Source organism: Polypterus senegalus, chromosome 8, assembly GCF_016835505.1.
Source record: "Polypterus senegalus isolate Bchr_013 chromosome 8, ASM1683550v1, whole genome shotgun sequence".
Taxonomy (NCBI): Eukaryota; Metazoa; Chordata; class Cladistia; order Polypteriformes; family Polypteridae; genus Polypterus; species Polypterus senegalus.
This window is the reverse complement of record NC_053161.1, coordinates 27,280,800-27,304,632: the sequence shown is the minus strand read 5'-3', so window position 1 is coordinate 27,304,632 and position 23,833 is coordinate 27,280,800. Positions and strand designations below refer to the sequence as shown.

The window sequence follows — 23,833 nt, the reverse complement described above, 5'->3', positions numbered from 1 at the left end:
TCTACTGTAGCTACTTTTTAACATGATTTGACAATTCTATCACATTACATTGAGCGCTCCTATCATTTACATTGTCACCCACGTGTGCATGGGAGGCAGCTAAAGGGCTCAATAGAAGGTAATTCCCGGTCAGACCAGGGGGTGGCAGAGTGCATTAATCCTCTCTCTTATCTCCTCACAGACCAAATGCAGGAAATTCCCCCTGGCTCCCATGACGTCACGTCCGGTTTCGCCCCATGAAGACGTCACTTCCATACCAACAGAAGAGCCCACCTCCTAATGGCCTCTTTTCCAGTTCTGGTCCCAAGATCCCTACTCTTCCTGCTTTTCAACTTTATATCCGCCATGTTTCTTAACCGGTTCAGTTCTGTTTTTGGACTCCTGTCCTGTCTTTTTTCTCAACCCTTTTTGCATTTGCAGCCAATTCTCAAGTATACGGGAGGCTGCCCCAAACCTCTTTGTTGTGTTAAGGCTTGAATATTTACCACACTATGCTTCAAATGGAAAAGTGATAAGTGAATTCAGAGTCTGTGATTAGGATAGAACAGGATGGTCGAGATCACACACCGTAACGTCTAGGCAACTGACTAAAGTGAAAATAAAAAAGAAACGAGAGCAATAAGTATTCGCGTGGCTTACAAAGAAAACAAAACATGTTTAAATATTTAACACAGTGACACAAAACAATCTTATTTTCAATTAAATCTACTCTCTCTCTCTCCCAGAACACCTCTCTTACTCCATTGTCAGTGCAGCTATCTGGTTTTTTGTGTTTTTGACTCTTCCTCATAGGACACTAACCGTCAGAGAGATACTGTGGCCACTTGATACTTTGTAAGCTTCACTGCTGCTTTCTGTATTTTGTTTTGGTTCTTGCACCCCAGTAGATGGTCTCCTTGCCCCGAGACTCGTGTCTCATTTACAGTGCACATGTTGGTGGGTGATATTTCTGTTAATAATTCATCATTTAAGTAATTATTTTGCTGTAGGTAATTTGTTGGCTTCTGTACATTTTTCTAATTTCTCTGTGATTCTTTAGTTTTTTAGAGTAGGCCCTCTTTAGTGTCCACGTGTTCTACAAATGGTAAGAACAAAAACGAAAGAGTAATTAAAAGTAGAATAATGTAACTAATAAAACTATCAGGATAAACTGATACTCCTAGCCCAAAATATTAACCAAACCTGAAGTCACAAAAATGAAGGAAATTAGTCCTAAATCTGACAGAACTCTACTAACTACTGTCAAAAAGTCACTTTCAATATTCACATCTGTAGCCCAAGTCTTAAAAGTCACAATATAGTCCCAGATACTTATTTATTGATTTAAAATCTAACATCTATTTATACCTTGGTCCACTCTTCCTGGCTGATCAAATATAACTGGAAATTCTTTTATAAATTAATCAATCAAAAATTAGTAAGGATGATTCGAGGAGGGCAGAAGCCCAGTCATCAAGTAATGAAATTATGAACGCAACTCTTGAGCAACTGACACCCTGCCCGGGGTTTGTTTCCTGCCTCATGCCCTGTGTTGGCTCCAGCAGACCTCCGTGACCCTGTAGTTAGGATGAAGCGGGTTGATAATGGATGGAAATCTTGAGCAATCTGTAGGACAAGTCAAAGGCTACAATCAAAAACAAGGCCGCGTTGTCTTAACAAGGTCCTCTACACTTTTTGGAATCACTGGAGAAACGAGATGGGTGAGGAAATGAAGGTTCTCCATTGCAACCACTAGCTTGAGGGAGAGGTAAGGTTTGTGAATGTAACTAATTTTTGTTGAAGATTTCCAAATTCCAGTAGCACTTGCATGAATTATATTGTTAAATCACTGGCTTGTTTTTGTAAAAAAACACTTAGGTCTTTACGTCTGGGAAGACCCTTTTCATTTCAGGATTGTTCATTTTTTAAAGACCAAGGTTATGATCTACTAAGGTAAAAAAGGTAGGTGGACTGGGGAATGATCAGAAAAATTACTAAAAACATGCCAAAACCAAGCTATCCAAATAATTTGCTATGCAAGGCTCAAAACAATAATCCAAAATTGAACTGAAGAAAGGTAATACACATTCAGACATAATAATTAGAAATAAGGACATCACTCAGATAAGAATGGTCAAGCTTGGGTCACAAAGTTGCACAGGAGAGTTCAAGGAGTAGAAACTTTTATTTCTGCTCTGCCAGTTACAAACACGAGTCTCTTACAGAGGCTAACTGGCCTCACAAGGAACATCTGTCAAACGTGACGCACTGGCCCCGAGTCCTACTCAAAAGAACACAAAATCTTCTTCATCAAGGGGCCGGCGGCAAAGGCCCAGAGTGGAGGAAGTCTGGGGGGAAAGAAGAAGGAGAGTGAGAGAACACAGGATGTCCGTGGCTCGATCTTTGAAATGTTCAAAGTCCCGCGCGAGGAGAAAGTCACGAAGCAAGCCAGCAAGCTGGCACCTAATCCAGCAAAGAGGTACTGAAAGAGTGTGTTTCTTTTCCATTGAGAAACTGTTTAAGAGGGTTTTTTTGAAGGGCTGCCGTATCTCCCCTGTTGCAGCGGTCACAGAATATAACACTTAAGGCTTAAGGAAGAAAAGAGTTCTTTGCTGGCTGAATTATGGGGAGTATGGCAACTTCGCCTTTTGTGACGCTTCAGTGTTATGGCTGCTGGTAGTGTTCTCAGTGGCTTCTTTTCATTAGAAAAACTTTCGGATCATTGACAAGTCGCCTTTTTTTTCATGCTTGAAGCATTTGTGATCGTCGCTTCTTTTGTTCGCTGAAGTGGTGTTTAGTCACATAAGAATCCATTCACACTCTGTGTTATGGTGGTTTGTAGGACACAAAATACCAGGAGTCAAATAACACCCAAAGAAAACTGACAAATGGATAATCAGGAAGTGAACAGTCTACATTGTGCTGGCAGAAGGCTGTCAAAGCTGACTATTCTGCAAAGAAGAAGTCAAAGCCAAAACAAACCAGAGTTTCTCATAATAACTAGAATTCATACTCCTAGCTACAATAAAATTAGTTTGTTTTTCTTTCCAATGTATCCCAAAACTTAGGAACTTTCTTCCTATAGCACCAGTATCTAAAACGATGCCCACATGTCATTACATGCAATGCTTACTTATCCAGCAGGGAATGACATCAACATAATCAACGTCAATACCCATGGAACGAAAATCAAGTAATGGTGCCATGGTGACATCATGAACATAACGATAAAAATAATTCAATGACAAAAAACATAAGCACAACATGCTAAAAATTTAATCCACAAAAAGATTAACATATTCTCTTCTGTTTCAAGCTCACATTCTGTGCGCTAGCTATTCATCTTAATGTAATGAGTTCAATTCAAATTTGAATACCCCAATGTTTGATATGCTACCAAGATTATTAAAGACAAAGCTATCATTTAAAAAAAACATGGAAAAATGACATACAGTAGTGAATGTGGATACGTTATGACACATTATTAAATGTGATGTGCATTAATATAATAAAGCACAAAACACTCGGTAGGCGACAACTGGAACTTACGACACAAGCTTAGGCTGGGATGGTCAATTAAAATAAATCTTGTGAAACATCATCTTAAGTCACTTAACATGTGGCACAACATTCTGAGCTTTAATCCCACCACATATTGTGCCAAGTGTCTACAGTATGCCTTATGTGTTCTCTCTGGATGTACCTGTTTCCTTCCACACTTCAAGGAGTTTACGTGATTTCCTCTGCCTACCTCTTCTGTGTCACAACTTGTCTGGGTGTTTTACAGAAGTGTGAACAGCAGTGAGCTGATGCGTGCACCATCTGATAAGTCCTTACTTTGTGTTCAATGCATTCAGGATGGGGCCCTGGCTTGCCACAATCTTAGTAATGCCAAAAAAAAATAGTTTATCAGGACCTTGTTTGTTCTAATATTTCTTGAACTTTTGTGAAAAGCAAAATTTTGCCTTGGGAACAAATAAAGTTCTGCCTACCTGCCTCTCTCTATCTATACTGCTCAAAAATCTGTCTGGTCAGTTAAGTAGCCAGTTAATTAATCCTCCGCGGACACTCCCCTGTGTGGCAGAAGTTCCGGCTGCGTATCTAGAAGCACTCTGGGTGTCCCCAGTCTTCTTCCCCCCAGCACTTCCGGGTGTGGCGATGACCACGGGGCCCTACAGGGTTGAGCTTCCAAGCTGTGCACCCGTGGTTTCCAATGCAACCAGGACGGTTGCCCCCTTGTGGTCTGGAGAAGGTGCAAGCCCTCTTCCAGTCCTCTTGGGCGTCCTGGCTGAGTACCACCCCAGCTGCGTGCCACAGTACCCCACCACAAGCTGAGACTCCTAGGGGCCAGCGGCCCATCCCGCGAGGGCAGGTCTTCCTCGGCGGGAAGCCAACACACTCCAGTCCAGGGCCCGGTCCTGCAAAAGACAAAACAGAACAAGGGGCGGAGACGTTGACCTGATGCCACCACTCGGCGTCTCTCTGCCTTAAATAAGGGCAACGCTCCCCCCTCTGACCGGCACCCTGGTGCTTGAGACCTCGGCCCCCCTTTCGAGACCTCCGTGTATCCCGTGCTGGGACATTGGACGGGACTCCACACACCCCCGTCACCTCAGCCGGCTGTGGAATTTCCCTCTACACCCGCAGAAGGCGGCCCTTCTTTGGACGTGATCGTCCTGCCTCACATCCTCCCTTATCGGAGGAACCGGCATTCTTCCCTCAATTCCTCCTTTTCCTCTGGGACGCTGTGACGGTCTGGGTCTGCCCATGGCAAAAGTACAGCCCCTGATCTGTCTGCGTCCCTGTAGAACGACGTAAAGCTGTGGCTGGCTTGGGGCGGAGGGCGCTAGGACCTGGGGCACACATCAGCCCACGTCCTGCCAGCCCCCTCGCTGTCTCTCTCCTCACGATGCACGCAGCACCCGCCGTCGTGTCCACTGTCGGAGATTCCCCTACTTGGTTCCATTCATATGCTGTACGGGGTTGGCTCTACTTACCGTCCTAGCTGTATTGCTCCAGTCGAAGGATCGAGCGTCGCTCAGTTCCATCCGTGCATGAAGGGCCTGCCCTGACGCGACTGCCTTCCCCTCCGGCTTCTGCACCTCTGCACAGAGGACACACAGCTCCTGTGTGAGTGACTCTATGGACCGAAGGCAAACCTCCAGCACCCGAAGAGCCACAGACAAGGGCAAAAAGCCAGCCGGTGGTGAGCTTATCTGTCATCAGCATCAGCTGCTGGCTGCTTTCTGTGGGCCTTCTCCTCTGGCCCAATTGGGTCTCTTCCTGGCATGAGATGGACATTGCTTGGTCCTGTCTCTGAACCGACTTTGGCGAGCACACAAGACACACCATCCAAACCCGTGCCTGTCACGGGGAGGGACTTCGGTCTGTGGTTATCTTGTCTCCCCCTCTTTAGGTGTGGTAGTGTGCCTCTGGGTGACTCCGTTCTTGCAGCGTCTCCTGCTGCCGTCTCCACACTGACGACAGCACGTGGACCGACATGCCCCTGCCACGGACGCAGAACCGGGCAGTCCCTGCCTGAAACACAAAAGGTAAGTCCAACCCCGCAGGGCCGACCGCTGCTGGGCAGGGCACTTAACTCCCGGATCCCCTCACTCTGAGGCTCCTCCTTCGGTGTGGCCTTTCTCGTTGCAATGCCGTCCTGGCAGTCCTTTGTGACAGCGCGTCTGTCGGAGCCTGCTGCACTCCGGCAATGCCCGTTGTCGTTCCTCTGCACCCAGGGAATATGGCCTTTCTGCGGACTGTGGGGAGAACCGCTCCCGCTGGGTTGTGCGTGCGCCACGGAATGTGTGTGTGGGTTCTGCGGCTGCGCCGGGCCGTCCACAGACTGATTTTTTGATGCAGGTCCCTGCCTTGAACCAGGCAGAGCATCCTGCCGACTGCGCCAGTGTGGAACAGGCCCAGGACACAGATAGGTACACATCGTATTATGCACCACCACACGTTTATTTACAGTTACTAATATTTACACTCAATAAGTGCACACACACAAAAAAAAAAACCCAAGACTTCCCCAAAGTCCAGGCCTCTCACACTCTGCCTCACTCTTCAGACCGCCTCCACTCCTCTCCTTCAAGCTCTTGTCCTTCTCCTCACCTGACTCCAGCCTTGAATGAAGGGAGGCGGCCCCTTTTATAGCCACCCAGAAGTAATCCAGGTGTCTTCAAGTAACCTTCCGCCGACATGCCCCTGTGTGGCGGAAGCATCGGCTGTGTACCCAGAAGCACTCCAGGTGTCCCCGATCCTCTTCCCCCCAGCACTTCCGGGTGTGGCGGAAGTGCTGAGGTCCAGGGCTCTCTAGGCATTAAAGCACCCCCTGGCGGCAACCATGGGCCCCTACAGGGTTGAGTTTCCAAGCTCTCTACCCGTGGTCCCCAAAGCAACCAGAGCGGTTGCCCCCTCGTGGTCTGGAGGAGGCGCAAGTCCTCCTCCGATCCTCCTGGGCGTCCCAGCTGGGGAGCAGCTCCAGGCACTCGCCACATCAGTTTCAGCTGCTTTGGTGTTAATAAAATTAACAACAGGTGCTCTAGAGGGGCATCAATGAGACGACCCCCAAAACAAGAATGGTTTAACAGGTGGAGGCCACTGACATTTTTCCCTCCTCATCTTTTCTGACTAGATTTTCACTAGATTTGCATTTGGCTATGATCAGTATCACTGCTGGTAGCATGAGGCGATACCTGGACCAAACAGATGTTGCACAGGTAGTCCAACTTCACCAGGGTGGCACATCAATACATGCCATTGCCAGAAGGTTTGCTGTGTCTCCCAGCACAGTCTCAAGGGCATGGAGGAGATTCCAGGAGACAGGCAGTTATTCTAGGGGAGCTGGATAGGGCAGTAGAGGGTCCTTAACCCATCACCAGAATCGGTATCTGCTCCTTTGGGCAAGGAGGAACAGGATGAGCATTCCTATCTATCTATCTATTATCCAACCCGCTATATCCTAACTATAGGGTCATGGGGTCTGCAGGAGCCAATCCCAGACAACACAGGGTGCAAGGCAGGAAACAAACCCCGGGCTGGGTGCCAGACCTCCTCAGTCTATCTATCTATCTATCTATCTATCTATCTATCTATCTATCTATCTATCTATCTATCTATCTATCTATCTATCTATCTATCTATCTATCTATCTATCCTAGAACAGAAAGCACATTATACCATTTTGCACATACTGCTGACACACAGAGATTTATGGAATTAAACAGTAACCCTATAAAAGTGGCATTCACACAGTGTAGAAGCAGATGTTGATACTGAAATGTGCTACCAGTTTATTCATTAGAGGGATTAAAAGCAGGGATCTAATAAATGTTATTGACATGTTTACATGGATTTAGCTATGTTCTAAATGTTTACTAGTGCACAGGTGTATCACATCTGAGCTGGCGCCTTACAAATCAAAATGGGAAATAACAAGGGTCAGATATAAATTAGCTAGATAGGCAAAAACGAGTATAACTCCGGAGCACTGCTGAGCAGATAAGCAGGAACAGCTGTGTAACAACCCTGCCAAAAGATTCAGTCTCACCCAGAGAAGTGCAATAGCAAAGTTACCTCTCCCTGCCTGGACACCATTGTTTCCCTTATTAGTAAACTTACTACTTTGCTTGCTAATGTATGTAGTTCAGTCATTTATCGTGCAGACAGATTTTGCATTTCACCAACTTGTCACATAATGGGAAACAGAAGAAATTTCCGTTCAATTAATCTGCAACTACTTTACTGGACGACTAACTGGACAAGAATTTTATAGCTTGAGTTACTGTGAGCTGGGCAAAAAGTGTCAGGTGTAAAAATGTTTAGAAGGAAGAAAAAATCCTTTAAATCCTTTTTTATTAGCCAATTTCATTTGTCCCTCAAGATCTATTTAATCACTTTACACATGATTTGTAGGACTTTTTTATTTTCCCTTGAAAGAAAAGAAAGTTACATTTTGAAAATAGTAATAGAAGTCCTGCATTATTACATGCTTTAATAAAATTAAAGGTTAGTTTTTAGATCACCCCTTAACATCAGGAGGTGAAAATGTGAGTGTTGTGGACTTTAGGGGGCACTTCAGAGTCAACAATGAACACACATATTGATATGGGAAACCAAAGCTCAGAAAGAGCAGAGAAAAGGGAACGCAAAACATTAAAGTACAACATAAAGGTTTCAGAACTACTTACTGATCACTACTTCCTCTGCCCACATTCTGCCAAAATCACTCCCTATTTCAGTCCTTCCTCCTGCCAGCTGGGTCCTTAAACACCATTTATCTTACAACTTTAAAGTCCAGGATCATAATCACCTCCTGGTAACAGTTCAAAACTCCAGTGGTGCCCTTGAGGAACCTACCCTAGTGGCACCAAGTGCTCCTGCAAGTTCCATATCATAGAGTTGTACTCTGGAATACCAGACTACCCATCCTCCTCAGTATCTTGGGAAGTTTTCACTAGAGGCTTGGGGACCAGCTTCAGCATTAATAAAACCACTTATAGGGAATGAAGCAGCTAGTTGGCATTTTCAAACATTAGAACAATCTAGACAAGAACAGGCCATTCAGCCCAACAAAGCTTATCAGTCTGATCCACTTAAATTTTCAAAAAAAAAAAAAAGTCTAGTTTTGAAAGTCCCTAACGTCTTACTGTCTACCACACTACTTGGTAACTCATTCCAGGTGTCTATGGTTCCCTCTGCAAAGAAAAACATCCAAATTGTTTGTGCGAAATTTACCCTTAACAAGTTTCCAACTGTGTCCCCGTGTTCTTGATGAACTCATTTTAAAATACAAGTCTCGATCCACTGTACTAATTCCCTTTATAATTTTAAACACTTCAATCATGTCACCTCTTAATCTTCTTTTGCTTAAACTGTAAAGGCTCAGCTCTTTTAATCTTTCTTCATAATTCAACCCCTGTAGCCCTGAAATTGGCCTAGTCGCTCTTCTCTGGACATTTTCTAGCACTGCTATGTCCTTTTTGTAGCCTGGAGACCAAACCTACACACAGTACTCAAGATGAGGCCTCACCAGTGCATTATAAACATCAGCATAATGTTAGTATATATTCTATTACTGTATATATATGCTGCTTTCAAAATTGCTCGAGTTACACACAACACTCAATACTAATTAATAAGATAAAACTTGGTGTGACACTACAATATTTAAAGTAGTCATAATACAGGTTGGTCCTTGTCTTAGGCCCAGCACTGTCTGGGTCAGCTCTTGCCCTCAATAACTTAGATCAAGTAAGTTAAAAAATGAAGGAATTATTGTGTGTGCACAGGAAGCAAGACAGGAATCAACCTCCAAATCAAGCGTTTAACAAAACAGCCAGTATAGAATGTCGTCAAACAATCACAGGGCACAAAACCCAAATTTATGTAAAGGAATTTAGAATACACCACAGAAAACCATCACACAAAAAATCTTAAATTTTAGAAAAAAATAAGCATATTACTACCTAATTTTATTTTCACAATTTTCTTTAATAGGTTCTTATTTATTTAGTACTTAAAATAACCATTAAAACAATGTATTGTCCTAATATTAATGTTTTGTTCTCCTGGTGTCCTTATATAAACTAAACTTGTAGGTTAACTGGCATTTCTACACTGGCCCAGAGTGAGGGTGAATATCCATTAGGAAGTGCTCTACTGCGGACAGGCTTCTGATCGCTTTATTTTACCTCATGACTGCGACTTAAGGTGATCAGCATGGGAGTTCAGATAACTTGTTGGTTGTTACTACAGTTTGGAGGTGATGTGTAAAGTGCTGCTTCCTATTGCTGCTGAACTTTTTGTTATGTTTTGTCCACTGTGTTTAAAACATCATCCTTTAAATCACTGTAGTATGATTCACCATCAAGGTGGAGAATTAACTCATGTAGGCTCATTAAATGAAGTCTCCTCTTTCTTATAATCATTTTTTTACCTATTGGAGGTTCCATATTGTCTCACTATAGATGTTTGCAAATCTCCCTCATATCAACAGCAGCTACTGTTTTAACCCTGTGCTGCAAAATGTATAGAATGTCACATCTGCTCTAGTAGGACTGTATCTTTTGTAATTAATGTTGAGGTAGACATGCCAAATTAAACGATTCAACAAGCTGAAAAATGCCATAAGGTCAGTAAGTCGGTAAAGTTTTAACATAGGTATTTTCCTAACTGTAACATAATAGACAATATGATTCTCAAATCTGCTTAGTTCAAATCAGGACACTGGAATGGCTGAAGATGCTGTGCAAGGCATGGACAAACCATACTGATGGGATGGGTTTATTGTAGGGCACTTTCATACACAAACCCATATAGGGTCTATTGGGAATCACAAACTAACTTACTGTACCACACAAACTTTGCAAATGTGAAAAGAGAATGGAAGAACCTATAGGAAAACCTGCACAAGCTCACCCACAAGGCGAACATGAAATCTCCACACAGACATAGGGTTTGAACCCAGGCAGTGCTAACTAATGTGTGATGCTTAATTCATGCATTTATATGACTCTTTGTTACGTTAAAACAATAACAAGCAATTGCTGCTGAGGAGCAGCAATCCAGCAAGCTGCTTTTAGTTTCAGCTCAGACTGAATTAATAATGATGAAAGCATAGTTAAACAGTTCTCAAAAGTCCAAACAACAGTTTGAACTTATGGGAAAAAAGCTTTTAAAATAATAATGAAAAAAATTGCTTCTTCCTACTAGTATACCCTAAGGCAAACACTACATGATTAGACTTTAATGCATAGCATGAAATTACAAAGTGAACCAAGAGCAATAAATCTGAAGCATCTATTGTTGTGGTTTTGATACATTCTCATTACGTTATCTTTCTAAACTGATCAAGTGGATTACGAGCTCCTGGTGTTGTTTTGTGACTTTTATAAATGAAAATTATAATAAGGAACAGACTGGAGTCACAAAAAGGTTTGGGGATGGTCACCCCTATATACTGAAAAAAATCAGCAAAATAAGGAAAACACGTCCTTACGATGCAGAGTTCAAACGGAACTGAGCTAACAATGAACTGAGCTATCTGTATATATATATATATATATATATATATAGTGCAGGAAAAGAAAGAGGTGTAATCAGGGAGACAAGTAAAGGAAGTGACGTCTGTAGAAGGTGGGTTCTATGTACTGGATAGGACATCATCAGAGGGTGGATTGGAGGTGGTGGTACTGGTAGGTATGGTCTTCGCTTGGTCTGTAGAGGGACAAAAGGAGGATTAGATGTCAGTGCCAACCCCTGGTCCAGGTGAAAAATGGCAGTAATTCAGCCTATAAACCATCTTCCATGCACATGTATGTGACACGGCACCGTCCCCACTCGGCCCAGACCTGTCAGATTGGGAGGCCCGAACCAAGAGGTTGTGAACCTGAGAAACAATATTGGCATTGGCCTGGAGAGAACCCCAGCGTTAAAGTACAGAAAACTTAAAAGGCCGGAAATCCAAAAACCACCAGGTGACACACAGGTTTGACTCCTTGTGTACCGCCATCCACTGCAAAGCAGCATGGTCGGTAACAAGGGTGAACTCGCGACTCAGAAGGTAGTACCTCAATTGTGTTACTGCCAATTTAATCACCAGTGTTTCCCATTCCACCGCTACATACCTGGTTTCCCTGTCCTGCAGTTTCTGGCTCAGAAACATAACTGGGTGTTCGACACCATTGTCACTTTGCCTCAATACTGCTCCAAGTCATGTGTTCAAAACATTGGTCTGAAGAATAAAGGGTAGAGAAAGGTTAGGTGCAATCAAAATTGGTGCTGACTTAAGGGCCTGCTTAAGGTCATGAAATGCAGCGTCTTCTTTGTCATCCCATACAACATGGTTCAGATCCTGTTTCTTTGTTAAATCTGTCAAGTGAGACACTCTCTTGGACAACCAGGGAACAAACCAGCGATAGTTCCCCACCAATAAAGGCTTTGACCTGCCTCTTGGTTTTCGGATGGGGCCATTTCAATATAGCATCTACTTTAGAATACTGTTTTTTTGACCTTGCCCCCACCAGCCTAAATATTTGGATTCCAGTAATCCAAAGAAACTGGTTTTGACAGGATCACTGTTTGAGGCTCCTGTCTCTTTTGGGGGGTCAAATTAGGACTGAAGTTAAGGTCAGATTTGCAGGTGAAAAAAGACCAGGGGCCTCATGTATAACGCCGTGCGTAGAACTCGCACTATAACATGGTGTAAGCACACACAAAATTTCAGATGCAGGAATCTGTGCGTACTCCAACTTCCACGTTCTTTCGCTACATAAATCCCAGTCAGCGTGGAAATTAGCGCACGTGCACGAGCTTACTGCCCCACCCCAACTCCTCCCAGAATTACGCCTATTTGAATATGCAAATCAATATAAATAGCCCCTTACCGTCAGCGCTTCAGCAAGACAATGGCAAAAGCACGTGGAAAAACCAAAAAAAACTTCAGCGATTGTGAAATGGAGGTCCTGCTAGCTGAAATAGAGGCCAGGAAAAATGTTTTATTTGGCAACCTAGGAAGCGGCATCAGCAACAAAAGGAAAGTGATGGAGTGGCATAGCGTGGCGGACGCAGTCAAGAGTGCTGGGGCAGAAGATCGTACTGTGAGCGAATTAAAAAAGAAGTGGTCAGACATCAAAGTTGCCGTGAAAAGGAGAGTGGCAGCTCATCGTCTGCATGTTAGCTCCACTGGAGGAGGCACTGAACTCCCGGAGCTCACACCATTTGAACAGCGAGTTGCAGCAATAATTGGCGACACACTCATTGTCGGCATTCTACCTGTGGGTGAGGGAGATTCTGACATCACCGCAGGTGCCGGTGAGTTTTTATTTCTTTTTTGATTACCATTATCTATACTCGTGTAAAAACTTTGCATGAGTTATAAGACAAAGCAATCAGGTATTAATTACTGTTTATTTACTTCTAGACAATAGTACAAAAGCTGACCCAAATGAGGAGAACATGGTTCCGGGCGATGCTGGTGCTGCTTCTGTGCCGACCACATCTTCGGGCGCTGGCTGCTCACACACCCCTGCTTCGGAAACTGGTGGACGATCATCTGGCCGTGTACTGACTGATGCAGTCCTAGAATCACAAAATGCATTGGTGAATGCGGTGAGAGATGTGGCCAGTGCACAACGGGATGTAGCCAATGAACTAAGAAATATCAAGGCCGTATTGCATGACATTAGCGAAAAATTAACTGTATTTGGTAAGAAAATAAACACTCCACCAGTCTTATCCAGGCAGCGCCAACGGCCCTTAAGCTGCCCTATAGTACGTTCTACCACCGCCCGAGCCCGTGAGTGAAGGTCAGTATAACGTCGCTCTTGTTCAGTCAGTGGGTTGGCGAGAGGGGTGAGGAGCCACGTCTTCAGCGGGTACCCACAGTCACCTAAGTAATTGTGTTATATGGTTACATCGTACAGATAACATACAACTGTAACCAAAATGGTAATGAATGTCTTATCTTACCGAGAAGCCAGCCATCACGCACAGCACCATTTTCAAGTTTGTTCCCCACACTACTATGTCTCAGGATGAATGAATCATGAGTTGAGCCAGGCCATCTCGCAACAACATTAGTGAGGCACATTTTCGCATCACTGATGACTTGCACATTAATAGAGTGAAAATGCTTTCTATTCACATACAAAAATTCATTCTGTGAAGGTGCCTTTATAGCAATGTGTGTGCAGTCGATCGCTCCGATTACATTGGGAAAATCGGACATTGCTGCAAATTGCGCTTTGATGTTTGCCTGTTCAACCGTAGTGTACGGAAATCTTATATATCTGCTTGACAAGCGGATAATACCATCCCATACAGCTGGCATGGCACGACAGTGATGACTGAGAAATACCGGATCGGTCAGCCAGTTCACGCTGAAAAGCTCCTGTGGCTAAAAACCCGAGAGTGGACAAAACTTGCAAAGGAGCAGGTAGAGCACAATTCCTTACAGTCTGCCTTTGTAAAGCCGGCGCCAGTTCAGCACACAGCTCCAAGAGGATTGCTCTTGGAAATCTAAACCGACTTAGAAGCCAGTCATCATCATGTGCCAAGAAATCAGTATGATCACGGAATACGCATTCTTTTCTAAGCCTTCCATTTGCGAGGTCCTCTAGCAACGCTAAAGCAGCCATGCTAGTGGAATAGTTTGGCCATTCTGTGCACCGTTATATTATTACAGGTTGATTACAATCAGGTGCCTTAAATTCATGAACGATATGCGGTTAATTTCAGTGTATTTGATAAAGCCGCCGTCGTGGATGTGGATCTAAGAATAGGTTCACCACACAGGAACAGTAGCACTGCTTTGACGCTGGGTGCCGCCAGTCTGCAAAACCGAGCGGAGAACTTGCGTACGACAAGGCATGAGGTACCGTGGAAAAGTGCGTAGCTTTACGCCAAGTGTAGGTTTTATACATCGCGATTTGAACATTTCTGTGCGTATGCACCGTTTATACATGAGGCCCCAGGGCTGGCTGAAGAAATTATGTAGTTCCCTCTCCTTTCATGGCTTCTGCAGGCTGGCATGGTAAATCTGTTCAGTCTGTTTGGTTGTCTAACTAAATAATCGACAAGTCCTTTTCACTCCTTAACTTTATGGTGCCCTGCCAATGAACCATCAATTTAGCATGTTAGGTAGGAACGAGAACAATAACCTGGTCTCCAGGGTGGAACTCCGTAAGTGCCGTGCCAAGGTAATAGTAGCGTGGCTGTGCTGCTTGTGCTTTCTCCATGTTCTCAGTATAGTAGGTCGGATTTTAGTGAATCTAATGCATAATTGCTCAATATATTCCAGAATGTTAGTAGAAGGGAGGCTCTCTTCCTCCCGTCCTTCTTTTACTATGCTTTGGGGTTAATGCCCATAAAGTAATTCAAAAGAGGAGAACCCTGAAAAGTTTTGGGGCACTTCCCGATATGCAAAGAGAACAAGGGAAAGGAGCTAATCCCAGTTCCTACCATCCTCACTGACTCCTTACATAACATTTGTTTGAGAGTCTGATTAAACCTCTCTATGAGACTGACAGTTTGAGGATGATATACTACGGTCTTTATATGTCTAAATTTGAGTAATTTGGCAATCTCCCCAAATGTCTTAGAGGGAAAAGGCATCCCTTGATCTGTTAGGATCTATTTTGGGATGCTGATATGCACAAAGTCCCCTACCAACTCCCATGAAATGGCTTTCAAATTGGGTACTCTCAATGGGACATCCTCAGGGTATCGGGTAACACAATCTATAAGAACAAAAATATATTTGTGTCCTTGGGCTGAGGGATCAAGGGGCCCTACTATGTCGACCCCTATACATTCAAACAGAATGTCAATTAAGGGGGGAGGAACCAGTGAAGCACAGTCCTTCCTAACTGACACACCGGACAGGAAGTGCAGCAACTTCAGACCTCCTCATGGATTCCTGGCTAATGATATCAGAGTTGAATCCTCTCAAGAGTCGGCTCCCAAATTGGCACCCATGAGACTGGTGAGTGCTAGTTCAAGACCTGCCGCTGGTAGGTCCAGGGTACCAACAACAGTGCATTTGACTTCTTAAAACCTATTTAAAAGCATGAAAAGCAGTGAAAAGAAACATACTTCTGTATAAGCATAATTTTATTATACTTTTATATCAGTAAATTACTGTTAGTACAGCAGTCAGCTAATATAAAATGTACAGTAAAATTATTTTAGCACCAAATGATTCCATTAATATACAAAACATATACACAATTATTAAGGTAAATGCAATTCTCTCAATATAAAACAGTATGTGATTTCTTTAGGTAGTAGTTTCTAATCAATTTTATTAAATGTTTCTTTTGTTATGTCTTATTTTAATATAAAAAGACCATACATTTCAAGTATCATTTAAAAACAGATATTTTGTTTTACATAAATAGTTCATAAATTATAAGAAAATTTATTGTTAATACAAATGATAATAATAAAAAATAGAAAAATCAGTACAGAGTATTTGAAGTTCAGTTCCACAAATATTCAAGGCACATAGTGCATTAAGTACTCGTTTTCTGATACAGATCTCAAAGACAGAATTGTCTATCAACAACATGATAGGAACATTTTTAATAGCTGCTCAGGAAGCTCCAACATGTTTTGCAGGTAATTTACAGTAGTTACATACTTAAATTAATGAAATAAATCTAGGGAAAGATAAAATGTGTTTTTTAAGCTAGAATCACTGTGGTGTTAAATAGCAAGTAGAAAAAGTTTCAGTCCAAACTGGAAATGTGCATATGCTGATTTAAAACACCTTCATGTAGAAAACTAAAATAATAATTCATAGAAAGGGCAGTGCCATAACAAGTCATTATAGTATTTTTACTGGTTACAATCATGTTAGGAAAATATGCCACATTTAAAAAAGTGACAGAAAACAAAAAATAATAATGGCTTATGAAATGGTGGAAAAGTCAAACAAAAGAACATATGTACAAAGCACAAGGAATAAATATATACGTGAACATAAATATTTTACAATATAATAAAATAAATCTCTTTTATATACATGCTTGTGAGAGGTAGGGTATAAATGCACCAGTAGTTTTATTGCCTACAGCTGACTCTTAGATAACAAAAACAGTGTTCTTCATTTTATAAAAGTAGCCAAAAGTTAAAAAAAAAAAAAAATCATAGAAATGACTATGTCGATTACCTCATGTAAACCTTTACCTGACTATGCCCGAAATCTTCCACAATTGAGTGTAATACTTATTAGGCAGCTTCTCAAGTGCACCCTTTAGTTCTGTGTTCATACGTAGTCACTGTCAGGTACTATTCAGTGGAGATATCATTAATAAGCTGGCTTTGAAAAATGCTAATCCGTGGCTGCACTGCATATAAGCAAAAGAACATGAGTATGGGCACTTTTGTTCACTTACAAGGCAAGACTGACTGTTTTTGTGGAAGAATAACATGATTTTTGTTTCATCCATGTGTGGGTTTATGTTCAGATACTGAACACATCAAGATGGAAGAAAAAAACACAAAGCCTCAAATTATGATAACTCAGCAACAAGTGATGGCAATGTGTTAAAGTAGGCAAAGAAATAAAATATTAAACTTAAGAGAATGTAGCATAAGACAGCGAGGAAAAAAAAGTCAGTCATGCTGCTGTGAAACAACTTTGTCGGTCAGTAACCAAGCTCATCATGGCTTCTGTACATCGTTTACCTTTCAATTTGCTTGAAATGATTGAAGTAACTTAAGTCCTGTGTCTGTAAAATTCTTTCCCGAACGGAAAGATTTAAGCTTTATGAGTCTATGGCATTGAATGCAAATTTCTAGTCATAATATTCTGTACCAAACAGTTATCTTTTGACAGTAAAAATGTGCAGAATTGTTTATTTTTTTTTAACAAAGCAATAAAGTCTCATCCTGGACGGAAGGAGTCTGATATCTTGTTCCCTAAACAGTGCTTAACTTGTTTAAAAATTCATTGGACCTGAACTCGAAGTCCTGTGTTGGTCTGAGGTATACACTTTCCACAATATCCTCCACATCTTCCATATATTCTTGTACCATCCTTCCAAAAACAAAAAAAATCATGTTAGAGGTACAGAACATGAAAGAGTTCTTTTAAAAAACAGGAAGAGAGTGGAAACACAGCAGCAAGACAGATAAACCAAAACCCAAACATGTTTTATTGCTGGTGGAATTGGCACTTGCAACCATGTACACATAAGCCAGGATTGCTTTTTATTATACAAGAAAGTCCTTAAATACAATGAAAATAAAAAAGCTAATTCTACCAAAACAATTTTCATGATCAAAAAGTAACATCCACAGATGTAGTGTCCAAGGTTTGAATATCATGCCTGATCTGGTAGAGTTTTCATGTTATACCCATGTCTGTATAGTTTTTTTTTTGTTACTCTATTTCCCCTTTCACATCCTGAAGACATGTTTGTGTTTTCTTAATTGCAGATTCTATATTCGTCATTGTCAGTGTACACAGGACTGGAGCTTTAATCAAGATCAGCTCCTACCTTGAGTTCAAAGCTGATGGAGAACCATCTGGCACCTTGTGGACCTGAACTGGATTAAGAGGCTATAACATAATGTTATGTTAGGTTAAATTGAATAGATAGATTCATAGATCTGTCAGGTATGCAATAAGTATAATATGGATGTTCTATTCTTCCAAGGAGCTTTTATTGTCTGTTTGTCAGTGCTTTACTATAGCTTATACAAACTTCTCTGGATGTGATATGCTCATCTGTTCTTAGCTTTACCCAATAACTCTCCTGCAATTCTGTGACAATATATATGTTTGCAAAGTGGCTTTGAAAACCTCCCCGTGTATTCTTTCATCCATCAATGTAAGTATCTATAAAGTAACATGCAATTAATTTTCTTCAACCTAATGCTCTCGTCAAGCAGCACACCCTTTGGTATAGCATTCATCATGTAAATTGGGTGCTTTACAGCTTAACAGATTAATAAAGTATACTTTATATTTGAAACTAACTGACCAGTTCTTAATTTCTTGTAAATAGATCTATCTATCTATCAATCTATCTATTTAGTCATTTCCCGGATCTGCCGCTTGTGACGAATTGTGCTGTGCTTTTGGATAAACACGAATATCAACTCTGTCTTTGATATTTCCATCTTTCGAAACTATTATTGCTGACAGTTTGTCAATGTTGGTTTATTATATATGCGAGTGTGATCTTTCGGATTAATTTAGAAATCCAAGAAAGCCTCTTTGTCCGTGTTTTTCAGATAAATTTTGTGTAAAGTGCGATACTTTTGGATGTATGGGTTTGTATTCATTATTAACTGTAGAATTTCTAATACATCAGATCATTTAACTCTTTCGATACTAAGTTGCATCACTTCTCCGTGATCATAAATATAAACCTGACTGAATTGTGGTTTTGTTGAAATTAAAGTTGTAGTAGCTCTGTCATATTACCTATGTCCGTATATTTGATCTCTTTTTGCTGTTCCATTATTTCATCTAGTAATAATTTCCATTTGTTAGAGCTAATGCGATCTTTACTATCAGTTTCTTTTGAGACTCTTGAATTTTAGTACTTTCGTAATCTCTAACCTGCTCTGCATGTGTATCGTGCCAACGTTTTTGAACATCCTTACGATGTACTACATTGTCTTCTACTTTTTGCCTTTTATTTCCACCCCCGATTGGACATGTTAGATTTTTAATTCATCTCTTGGCACAAAGTCTCGTCTCATGGGACCTGAAATTTTCTCTCTAAAAATGTTTTGTCTCGTCTCTCCGAAAAAGTCTTGTCTCATCCCAAGATTTTTTTATGTAATAGACAGGCAAATTTATACAAATGCATTAATCTTCATCTTGAATATTATATGCCAACAACATTTCTCACTATACCATTTAAAAAACTGATCATTTACTAATTAGGAGCAATACTAGGACCAAGTTTGGGAAACACTGGCATAGCAAAATGACGCACTGTATGGATTAACTAACTTTTACATTATAAATGTATCCGCTTGCTCTGCTAGTTCATGTTATTTTAATTTACAAAAGAGAATTAGGAGATTACTGATACCAATATAGCAATTTCCCCTAAAAAGGAGGTGTTAATTCACATGCATTCACATCTGTTTGCCCATCAGATGCCAACTTAAATGGCAAATCCAGTGAAAGAGTATGCTCTTTTAACTACAAAATAAATAAAAAAATAATTAGGTACTGTGAATCTTTACATACATAAAAAACAATCATAATTTATAATTAATGTTGTGACTTAGGAAGAGGACTGTGAAACACAAGTTTGCCAGCCTTCACTCAATCTGTAACATTGAGCGAGACACTTATTCAGGTTGTTGAACCGTTGTGAAAAATAGATGTAAACCACTGTACTGTGTTTCTGCACTTATACCTTGTGAGGGTGTCAAGCATAGAAAGGTATTTTATGTAATAGATGTTTCTTGCTTGAAGCAGTAGTTTAATTATAGACAGGGACATGGTTAGTAAATTGGCTGAAAGCCAGAATGCATAATGTTGCTTATGTAAAATATGGGAAAAATGTCTTAACCAACCATACAGTAACTTAAATAATGCTATATAAACAATAATAACTTTTGTATGTTAAGTATATTTTGAACTTGTATATTTTTTCACTGTAAGCATTAAAATTTTATTTGTTAAAATAAATAAAATATTTACTTACATGTGATCGATGCACTTTTACTGTAGCATAGTTTCCTTGTGCCATCCATTTTGTTGTTTCAGTTACTCGCAGTCCAGTTCCTGTGAGATTGATGCTGAATTGAGCCTAAAACATTAGAGTCAATACTTGTAGTGGGTTACAAAAATGAGAGTCATCAATGTTTCTTCTGATTTTTGTGTTATGATTAGTACAGATACCCATTGTTGCCCAGGTGCATCTAAAACATTAACATACAGTATGAAAAGTATAGAACACTTCATAATTAATGTTTATTTGTAATAGATTACCATAAATCTACAATAGATAGATAGATAGATAGATAGATAGATAGATAGATAGATAGATAGATAGATAGATAATTTGTTCCCATGGAAAATGTAGCTTTCTATAGAAGTTCAAAAATATTACAACATACAACAATTACAACAGTAATGTATGCACTGGTACATTTTCATTTGTCTTTGTGTAGAAAATATACAGCTTTTTACACTTTTAAAAAATGCACTGTGCTCCTTGGTTGTGATGTGAAGGAGGACTATAAAACAATTGATTTTACTACTATGCTGCAGATTTACCATCATATGCAGATGGAAAACTGCTGGTTTACAAAGATGTGTGAAACAGGCTTTAGAGAACAATTTTCTGTGGTTTTCACCCCAAAAAGAAATTTGAAAAGCACCAAAAATTTTTTTAAGTGAGTTTTTTCACAATTACAAAACTGCATGCAAAAGAAATTTTAGCAGCAGTTTCATGAAACTGTATTTAAAACAATAGTTCAAAAACTGTTTTGCCCATCACCACTTCTATTCTTATCAAAATGTGCTTCACCTTAATATCTGACAAAATGAGGAACCCTTGTGGTACTTTCCCAGAGCAATATGAGCCAACACCAGTCATAGGTATCTTCAATACACACAGACAAGGAACAAACAATACACCAATCCTTGCATCCAATTCCTCTTTTTCTTTCTCCCAAATCTCCTCCTACAAGCGTTGTACTCCTTCTCCCAACTCCAGCCCCTTCAGTGAGATTATGAGGACACCTTTATACCAAAGCCACAACTGCCTGAAGAAAACACTTCTCAAAATAGGGACAGCTATTCCCAGTAGCTCCCCCTGGTGGCAACCATAGGACTCAGCAGGACAGCCCAATGGGACTATAGTTCTCAGTATGTTTTGCAGGTGTATGCATGAGTCCACACTGGACACTGGCCTAGGAATGCTGCCCTCTAGTGTATCAGGGAAGCATGAAGTCCTGGAAAGCTGTCTTCCCCTGTCCATCCAGATCTGGACATCAATAAGGTGTCACCTCTCACTATAAAGTACACCTTTGGATATACCCAGAAATCATTGTGTATTAAGAAACCAAATGTTTCCAACAATTTTATGTTACATTTATGCTTTAGCAATGTTTGAGTGACTATTTTTGCAATACACTGCTTATTGAGCAAAGTTATGGGATCTTCAGTAGGTTTTGAACTATTGCTGTCAAAATCATATGTACAAACATACAGTTTCTTTGATTTACATGATAAAATGATTATAAGGGAACATGAGCTTCCAAGTCATTGAGGAAAACAAAAAAAAAACTGGACAAAAATGAAGAATCACTAAATAATTGGAATTGAAAATTAATGAAGGGAAAAAAAAGACACATGTTAAATGAAACCCTTACACAAATTGTACAAAAGCTTTGTATTAGTAATGTAGTATTACTTTTAACATTGCATTTTATCTAATTGTACAGTTTAGCAACCTAATTAATATGACCTACTAGGCTACCCTCAACTCTATATTATTTCAAACTGACCTTAAAGGAGGTCCTAGAACTAGGAAGATTATTTTTGCAAGCCCAGTTTAAAGCAGGATTTGGAGGGCCACCTATGGAATTCTTTTACTATTAAAACTAGCAGTGATTAATTGCAAGATGTAATCAGTGGTATAGTGAGGAATGGGTCGTCCCGAGAAGCGGCAGTGTAAATTAGCCGTGACACTTCCAGTGTGACCTCTAAGCACTAGTTAAATGGTACAGCTTGATATTACTGGATGAGGTATGGTTAGGATAACTTGGACTTAATTCCACCTTCATTAATTTAATAAATTCAACCTGTGCATCCCTTTAAATCAACCAGAGTCTTCCATAACTTTTAACAGCTAAAACTATGCATACTGTATGTCATTTTTAATACACCCTAATTGGTCTGCTCAGTTGTAAAACTGCTTCCATCATAGTATATTTGTATATAAGCTAAGCTATGTTTAGTCTACATTTCCTAGGTTTATAATTGAAAATGCATTCAAATTGTCCACAGAACATACAATTAGCTATACAGTAAAAGATTGCAATACATGATATTCTCAGTTCCATACCTGTGGGCACTTGGCAGCACTGTAGCAATCTCCTGCTGTGGCAAACGGAACTGTTCTCCCAAGCAACGTCTGAGTGAAAAGCAGATCTGTGGCTAAGGGGCAGACAGACACATTTTTATTACTTTTATAACTTATTCCAAACATATTTTGAAGTATGTTACTCATGTCATCTGTTACAAAGGAAAAATATTACGCAGTCAGCAATATGTCCTGTAATTATGCTATAATATTAATCTAAAGTATAATGTATGTTTCAAAATAGTCCCATTCAGAGCAGGCCGATTTACTTTCAGATAGTTTAGAAATGTGATTTTCAAAAAATTGCTTTAATAAGTGTATAGAAGAATTCACCTTTATCTCATAAGTGATTTAGAAAATGGTTGGATTGATATACTTTTCAGTAATGCTACAGAGTATTTGAAAGCACAAAGGAAATACAGGAAATATTACAAAGAAATGGTGCAGGCATTGAGACAATGCAGTGAAAATAATCCTGAACTAATACAATTAAACAGCCATCAAGAGTTTTCCACACTAAATGGGAGATACCTCAGATTTACATTTTCATAAAGAACATCTTGAATAACCCCAAAATATATGCCTGTATCCTATCATTTTCCTGGAACTGCACAACTATATAATCTCCATAACATCTTGATCTCATTATTTTTACCTACAGAGAAAAAAAAAAGAGTATAACAAATGAGTAACACATTGTCTAAGGGGTTTCTCACTGAAAACATATGCTGTCTCAGTTTGACATATGGTGAAATTTTCTGTTCATTTCTATTGTACGGGGGGTTGTGGTATTGGAAAGAAAAGCAAAAGATCATCAATGAAAAAATGAGTATGGCACTTCTGGAAACAGTGAAATGAACTGTATAAAAATATTTAAGGATAATCTTGCTTATGCTATAAGGCAACAAGGATTTTCACATTGAAATGCTAGACTTGTCAGAATTAAATAAAAGAAGAGAATTCTACAAATAAAGTATAAGGAAAAAGTGTGTACTGAAACAATAGCAATAACTGTGTTAACCTTCATAGAAAAAAAATGTTCTTTAGAAATATTTTATTTTAATATAACCTTAAAAACTAAATCAGGAATGTTTTCTTTTCTTAAATATATTGAAATTTGACAGCAGAGACTTGTGGCTTGCGGTTTGGACTGCATCCAGAATACTGCCAGTTCAATCCTCACCCCTAACTCATTGTGTAACTCTGAGCAATCACTTCAGATATGGGATGATGGAAACAGAGGGACATTCATTAGCATTTCAAATGTCTTGGATTGGCGT

The 23,833-nt window shown here is 40.2% G+C and overlaps 1 protein-coding gene across 2 annotated transcripts in view; it reads right to left on the bottom strand.

The window, feature by feature from the left end:
- Positions 1–15,905: 15,905 nt before the first annotated feature.
- The window catches only part of LOC120533851 (A disintegrin and metalloproteinase with thrombospondin motifs 20-like), a 423,413-nt gene continuing 415,485 nt past the window's right edge, over positions 15,906–23,833 (bottom strand). For both annotated transcript variants that reach the window (XM_039760893.1, XM_039760894.1), the window contains 3 exons: positions 22,536–22,627; positions 20,166–20,270; positions 15,906–17,527 (listed from right to left, as the gene is read on the bottom strand). In XM_039760893.1, coding sequence (XP_039616827.1) covers positions 17,438–17,527; positions 20,166–20,270; positions 22,536–22,627 — 287 coding nt within the window. In that variant the 3' untranslated portion in view covers positions 15,906–17,437. The remainder of the gene's footprint in view (positions 17,528–20,165; positions 20,271–22,535; positions 22,628–23,833) is intronic.